This window comes from Podarcis tiliguerta (genome assembly GCF_965153285.1).
Source record: "Podarcis tiliguerta genome assembly, chromosome: 8".
In the NCBI taxonomy this organism is placed as follows: Eukaryota; Metazoa; Chordata; class Lepidosauria; order Squamata; family Lacertidae; genus Podarcis; species Podarcis tiliguerta.
Window position 1 is genome coordinate 73,399,834 of NC_139541.1, and position 7,805 is coordinate 73,407,638.

General features: G+C 44.9%; 1 protein-coding gene across 1 annotated transcript; it reads left to right on the forward strand.

Moving 5' to 3' along the window:
* The first annotated feature begins 465 nt into the window (after positions 1 to 465).
* Positions 466 to 5,849, forward strand: LOC310684609 (ly6/PLAUR domain-containing protein 5-like). The gene is made up of 6 exons (XM_083456002.1): positions 466 to 623; positions 1,058 to 1,178; positions 2,097 to 2,234; positions 3,106 to 3,291; positions 4,039 to 4,170; positions 4,684 to 5,849. The coding sequence occupies exons 2-6, from the start codon at positions 1,100 to 1,102 to the stop codon at positions 4,968 to 4,970; spliced, it is 822 nt and encodes a 273-aa protein (XP_083312128.1). The 5' UTR covers positions 466 to 623; positions 1,058 to 1,099; the 3' UTR covers positions 4,971 to 5,849.
* Positions 5,850 to 7,805: the final 1,956 nt, after the last annotated feature.

Sequence of the window (7,805 nt, forward strand, 5' to 3'; positions counted from 1 at the left end):
TAGCAGAGATCTAGTACATTAAGTTTTTTACATCTTCATTAGTATTTCTTAGATTTTAAAGATTTATCCAGTGTAAAATAATCATAAATAGATTCCACCTGCTAAATAGTCATTGCTGTCTCCACTTTTTATATTGTAATAATCAAACTATTAATATGTGACCTCATTGATTACCTAAATTATATCAATAGAAACAGCCATGGCAAATGACTAGGTCAACAAACATCACAATTGCCTCATTGCGTAAATCAAGTTCAGAATACCACAACACACACGTAACTGGCTGTAAAGTAACATAACATTATAAATAATGAAACTGTAATCTAATCGTCATATCAAAAAATTGCAAAGCACTGTTCCTGATGGCAATAACATATCATATTACTATTATATGTTTTTATTGTCATAAAGTCCAAGGATAGTCAAGTCCAAAGATTGTCAAGTCCAACGATTACAACGTACAGTTCCTGTTGGCAATGCCATTTCATACTGATATCTTCCTTCTGCAGCATCCTATGTCTTAAAAGTCCACTGCTTTTCTTTTGTTTTGGAGAAAGAGAATGAGGAAAGAGAGGGGAGGATTTCTGAAACTTTGAATTTGTCTTTCTGCTTGAGAAAAATAGGTAGAAAGGGGGAAGGAGGGAGGGAAAGGGCGGTGGGAACCCCAAGACATCTGCCTGACTGTTTTTGTGATTTTTTATTTCTTTCTGCCATGGAGAGGGTATTACATGAAGAAAAAGGAGAGGAAGATAGGATGGGAGAAGTGGGCGAGGAGAGCAAGAGAGGCTAGCCTCCCTTTGCACCAGTGCAGCTGGTTGGCCATCATTCAGGGGCTCACATGGGGCTCCATATAAATATGAAAATATGGGTCTGCCCCTATTGCACAGCTGCTTTCTTCTTTGCGTAATCCTGCCATCACCAGAACTGCTCCTATCTCCTCGGGAATTTCCTCCTGCGAAGCTCTACCTAGCACATTTGTGCCTGATATATATATAACCAAATGGCCCAACTCTCTTAGATCATAGACTGCTTTTCCTTTTCCTCCACAACTCATCAGGAAACTGGTTCGTTGGCTTGGAGGGGCTCTCGGCTTCAGACCATGGAGGGTGTCGCATTGAGATGGAGAGCTGCAACAGTTGTGCTGCAAGGACTTCTGGCAATGACCTTTCTTATTTCAGGTACCAGTTATTGCTATTGGGATGTCCTCTAGTTGCAGACCTGAGTGGTTGGGTGGGAGCCAACTAGATTTGCACGGAGAAACAAGAAGGAATCCTAAGGTGTATGGAAAAAGTTCAGAAAGGGGGAACCTAGTGTAGTGTTTTTTAAAATTGTGGGAAAATTTTCCCATGGAGAAGCAGGAGAAGTGGGGAGGGGATGTTTCAGCTCTTTCTTCTGAGTGACAGCTGTCAGCCAAGAATCTGTATCCTGCCTTTAAACAAGGGCAGTAAAAGCAGTCCCCATGGAGCTGTCTGCCTCTACCCATTTTTTATTTGTTCAAACTTTACTTTCAAACCTACACTGTGCTGTAGGTTTTTTCCATTATTATTTTCTATATTCTTCATTAAAAGATATAAAGTGCATAATTACAAGTGCACAGAGTAAGATAAGACACAACGAAGAAGAAGGAAAAGAAAATATGAATACCCATGTAGAAAACTCCACCCCACCCCCATTTTTATAAGTAACGCATAAGTTCTAGTTAACTACAATACCTTTTTTTGGGGGGGGGTGCTAATGCCTATTATTTGGTTGCATTGTTCTATTTTGTCAGTTTACATCTGGTGTTGGTGTGAGTTGGAATCCAACATCTGGCATTGGGCTAGACGCCCTCGTAGTGCCATCCACCTCTGATTTAATAAAGCTCTAGGATGACCATTCTGGCATAGTTTTGCATCCTCCTTTGATATCTACACATGAAACCACTCACTCAGGCCCCTCCTTTGGGCCTGCGGTTCAGAACAGGCACTTGGCACAAATTTCTGCCCCCTAAGAACTTCTGCTTTCACTATTTCTAGTCCCTGATGACTTCAGGCAGAAAGACATTGCTAATAGCTTCTTCAGCATCTCATACCCTTTCTCCCCACACTTCTTTTCAGGAATTTTTGCCTTGGAGTGTTATCACTACAGCTACATGGATCATCCCACATTCAAGTTCTATACATCAGAGCAGTACATTAGAAACTGCTCCAGTGCAGAGAATGTTTGCATAATTGCACAACTTACATTAACTATAGGTAAGTGCTGCTCTGTTAGATGGATCCTGTGTGGCTGCTAGATTTTTAAGGGGAATAGATTTTTGAGAGGATTTTACCTTAAAGGTAAAGGTAAAGGGACCCCTGCCCATTAGGTCCAGTCGTGAACAACTCTGGGGTTGCTCTGCTCATCTCACTTTATTGGCCGAGGGAGCCGGCATACAGCTTCCAGGTCATGTGGCCAGCATGACTAAGCTGCTTCTGGCGAACCAGAGCAGTGCACAGAAACACCTTTTACCTTCCCGCCGGAGCAGTACCTATTTATCTACTTGCACTTTTAGCGTGCTTTCAAACTGCTAGGTTGGCAGGAGCAGGGACCGAGCAATGGGAGCTCACCCCATCACGGGGATTCAAACCGCCCACCTTCTGATTGGAAAGTCCTAGGCTCTATGGTTTAACCCACAGCGCCACCCGCCTCCCTCATGAAATTACTTACAACCCCTCAAATTCTCAGCGGGATTAACTGGGGCCTGAAATGATGCTTTGCATGCTTTCAGAATTGAGGTGCTCAAAACATGTTTTGATTCATTTTATTTTCTATTTGCAGATTGTTGTACAAATCCCTGTACTCCATTTCTTTCTTTTTTAATAAAGAAAATTCTTAGCTGATTTTCTGTGGGCTAATTTCCAACCCCATTATTAGGCCTCTGAGGTATAACAACAGCCCCCTCCCCCCAAAAAAACAGGCATAAGCAGAAAGCAGGAAGAACTGTGTCAGCAGTTTCAAGGGGCACTCAATAACCCAAATCACCTCACCCCCAGAGTAAAAATGGTCAAGGTAAGATCTTTGGAACACCCTGCCACTGCATCAATCTATTGTTTGTACATATGTATCCACCCACGCTCATTTTAGATAAAGACCTTTTGGTAATGGGCTACAAAGGCTGCGCCAGCAAGGACCTTTGGGATGGACCCATATCAAGTTTCTCTGGTGACCGACACTTTGCCGTCCAGTACGATGAGAGCTACTGTCTTGGTGACCTTTGCAATGGGCATTCGATAAACTGGAAGGTTCCCAAGACCCCTATCGAGGACACAGGTATTTTTTTAAAAGGCACCTGACCGTTAAGTGAGAACTCACAGCTTCACTTGTTGGGTGGTTGGTTGTCAATAGGGAGGCCTGAAGGATTCAATTTTGGAGATTTCTAAGGCAAGCAGCCCTGTTCCCCAACTCTTGGGCTTCTATGCCAAAGATAAGGTAACCCCGCTTCTCAAGAAATGTACAGGACGGTGTGCTTTAGGGTGTAATTTAGCTGCGAGAGGATGGGAAAAGTTTGGCAGAGTGGGAACATGGGGTGCACTGTAGGGGAGGGGTGAGCTGGGGTAAAGGGAGGGGACGTGCTCAGGTGTGGGGGTTTGACAAAGAGTCTGGCAGGTTTGGCAAGTGGAAAAAGGCAAGGGCAGTAGCTCCTAGTATGTGCAAACATTCACACACATTCTATCTTAGAGAATTGCAATGCAAAATTCGAGAAATTTCTGGTTTCAAAGGATAGCTTTTTTCCTTCACGTATAGACCTATACTCATATGTATTCATTTCAGTGGGTTTACCCTGAGTACAATTAAGGTACTGACTGCTTTGTAAAGGGAAAATTAAGTAGGTTCACTTTGATATGCAAAGCAAACCGAAAGATTCCCACCCCCCAATCATTATTGAAGAGACAGAATAATGGGGGAGCCTTCTATAAAGGGGAGCCACCCTTTTCAACCCAGCCCCACTTTAGCAGTTTAATGGGGTGAATGATGCTCAACAGGCCCCATGCTCTTCATTTTGCTTTCTTATTGCAGCAACTGAAATAAGCAGCTCCAACCAGTGTTACTCAGGCTTTGATCATACCTACTACGGAAACCTCCAGCAGACTATGAGATGCGGCAGGGGCTACAACCGATGTTACAATGGCAGTAAGGTCATTTCAGTAGGTGAGTTCACCCTAGGAAATTTATTCCACAGCTCCTGGCCTACAAAACATTTTGCCCCCTGCTGAACAGGACTTGTTGGGAAGCATTCTTTGCAATTAATTGTTCAACCACCCAACCTATGCAAATATGATTTATGAGTGTGTGGCCAAAGCCATTACAGAAGATAAAATACATAAAAGATTATAAAATACATTACAGAGTTAAAACAAATAATTAAAATAGTTCTTAAAACCAAACGTTATGTCAGTTCAGAGTTTGCTCCCCGGAAGAATTTAACTTCCTCCCACAGATTCCCCCCTCAGAATTGACAATCTAAGGCAAAACAGGCCATTTTTTCAGAGGTGTAGGGGGCCCTGCCCCCCAAGAACTCATGGATGTGGGTTACGCCTCAGGCTCCATGTTCTTCACGATTCCCTGTGGTGTTCCACTGCATGCTGGGAGAAGAGGGACAACACCCCTCATGCCTAATGTTTTGTGCCTTTCTTTTCTTCCCTTCCCTCCAAACATCAACAGGAGGCCTCAGAACATCAATGATCTTCAGGACCTGCCAGCTCCCAGCCTGCATTGATATGAGAACTGATTTCACCAGTAATATAAATATCACCAGTGAGTGGGAGTCGTGTTGCTCCGGCAGCAATTGCAATAGCAATATAATTAACCCAACCAATTTTGGTGTGAGGAGCACCACCAACCCATACCTGTCTTATGATCATAATGGGCCAGGTTTCCAAGGGCTCAGCCTCCAACTTTGCCCTTTCCTGGCGGTCCTAGGAACCACCATCCTTGGGATATGGGGGTAAGGAAGGGGTTTGGGAGCACCTGAACTGCTGTAACCTGCATTTGGGTTTGGAAGGGCTGTGTTGTGGAGAAGGAAAGAAGGAAAGAAGGAAGGCGCGGAGTTAGGGCTCCAAGACAGTATCCTGTTCCAACCAATTGCATGTATGGCTCATATCTATAAAATAAAATTTTATTTGGATAACCACTTCCTTGGGGTCTGACTCTCTTCCCAAAACCAAGCTATTTGTTTGCTTCCCAAGACCCCACAGATTTGGGCTGTGATGGCAAGATACTAAGAGCTATACCCAACTAACTTCTACTCGGAACAGATCCACTGAAATCAATGGACCCAAGTTAGCCCTGTGCATTGACTTCAATAGGACTACTCTCCATAGGACTGGCATTGGAGACAACCCATAAACTACATCTTCAATATAATAATGTTGTTATAGATTTGGGGGGGCCCCTAAACTCTAGAAATTAATAAATGCTAGGATGTTAATTATTTGAGATATGAAGAGAGGAATTCCTGGACTAGCCTATGCAAAATGACCTGGCCAAACTAGGACCATTAAGGAACAATAGGGGTCTCTAGAGGGTCATTGTCATCACAAGAGAACCATCCTTCCCCCCTGCCCTGAGGTGTGAACAGAGACTGGGGGTTTGGAAAGTTGCCAGGGGAAATGGGTGACAGGAAAAGAGAGTTTTGAGCAAATGATGCTGGGAATAAGAAGAAGGAAGAAGGACTGGGATCCATCTTCGGCAGGCTGGCTAAAGGCTGGCGAAGAGAGATGCCTTGGACTTCCTCTGGAAAGGACTCTTCTGTAAGATCTGAACTCCCTCCATGCAGATTTAAGGTGTAAATAGGTGAATTAAGAATATTTATTAAAATTGCAACAATCTCCGTCTTGTCTCAATTCTCCAAAGGAACACAGACTCTGAGTCAGTGCCTGGAACCCCATGGGTTCTTGCCACCGCTTGGCAGATGGTGGGGGGGGGGGGACAACTTTTGTGACAATATCAAGAATGGTAATCCATTCCATCAATGGTAATCTATTCTACAATTCTGTGATTCTATGTTCCTGCCACTAGAGGGCAAAGGTAACACATGGCAGTTGTTCCCTGAATTCTTTTCCTTCCTTCCTTCCTTCCTTCCTTCCTTCCTTCCTTCCTTCCTTCCTTGAATAATCCACTCTTCATTCAACACAATGTAATAAAAACCACATCATATTCTTCAAACAGGAGTAAGACTAAGAGACGAGAATAATACAATGTTGTTAAGAGGAACAGATGTGATGAAATAATTGCAAATGCCTGGCAAATAAAACCCCACAAGAAGGGGAAATGTTTGGCTGACCAACTGGGGTTTACAGTGATGGGAGCAGCATTTGGACACGGGGCACCTCAGGCCCGGTGGCTGAATGCGGCCCACCAAATGTCTCTATGTGGCCCCTGGCTTTCCAAAGGCTGTACTCCTTATCCTCAAGTTGCAGCCCTCGCTGATCTTAACTTGCACCCTCCTCAAGTGATTTTGCAAGAATGACATGTAACTTGAACTATGAAATGCCTCTTGTTTGTCTGGAGGAAGGGTGGAGATGTGTGTATACAGGGATGTGGAGATCGAATGACTTTTGCACAGCTGGAATGTAGTTCACACTCCTTGCTCCTCCCACATCTTTGCCTCTGGCTCCACCCACCACTGGTATAAATCCCTCCCCAGGTTGCCTTCTAAGGAATACAGTTCTGGGGCAGCAGGAGGGGTCCCCCAACTCTGTCCCGCTCAGCTAGGTCACGGTGCAAGATCAGTCTTCCTTCACTAGCCATGTCTTCAGAATTTTCAGCTCCAAACCAGAAGCCAACCATCAAAGCAAGCACTTTTAATTTGATTGAAAGAGGGCCAGCTGGCTGAGATGTCAGGTTGCGCAAGTTACGCAACGGCATGTTCGAAAGAGACAGGTTTCACTTGCAGGCAAGTTTATTTCTCAAGTTTACCGGGCGGGTTTCTAAGCCTGATCTGAATGTTACCCTCTGGGAGTGCCCTTCATTAAAGCAAGGGTGGAGAGCTGTGGCCATCCTGCTGTTAATGGACTACAGATCCCATCCTCCCTTCCTGTTAGCCATGCTGGCCCAGGCGGATGGGAGTTGGAGTCCACCAACATCTGGAAGATCACAAATGTTGAGTGATGTGAAAGGTGGAAATCCAACAGGGAAGCATATGCCCCAACTGTTCCTACTTGCCCAAGACAGTCCATGTTTGCAGTTCCCCATCCTTGGTAGGTCTTGAGAGTGCCATGGACTGCAAAAAGATCAAACCTGAATGAAATCCACACTGGAAGGACAGATCCTGAAGCTGAGGCCCAAATACTTTGGCCACCTCGTGAGGAAAAAAGACTCTCTGGGGGGAAAAAAATCTTGGGTAAGATTGAGGGCACAAGGAGAAGGGGACGACAGAGGACGAGATGGCAGTGGAAGACAGGAGTGCCTGGCGTGCTCTGGTCCATTGGGTCACAAAGAGCTGGACACGATTAATCGACTAAACAACACCAACATCCTTGGTATATCACTGTCCTCTAATAGCCCTTCAAGGAGTGGTAGGAAACCTTCCTTATCCTGACCACGTTCGGAGGGTCATGTGCCATTAATTTGTTCTGGAAGTCTGTTCTTAACCTGAAGCACCACTTTAGCTAATGTGGCCTCCCGCTGCTGGAGCACAATTTCTGTTCTCATCCTGAAGCAAAGTTCTTAACCCAAGGTCTGAGGGGGAGCTGTGCCGCGATGCCAGCGGTCTTCCCCCTCCCCGCATTCTTTCCTACCCAGCTTTGGGGGAGGCTGGGGGAGCTCCGGACGGGACAGGATGG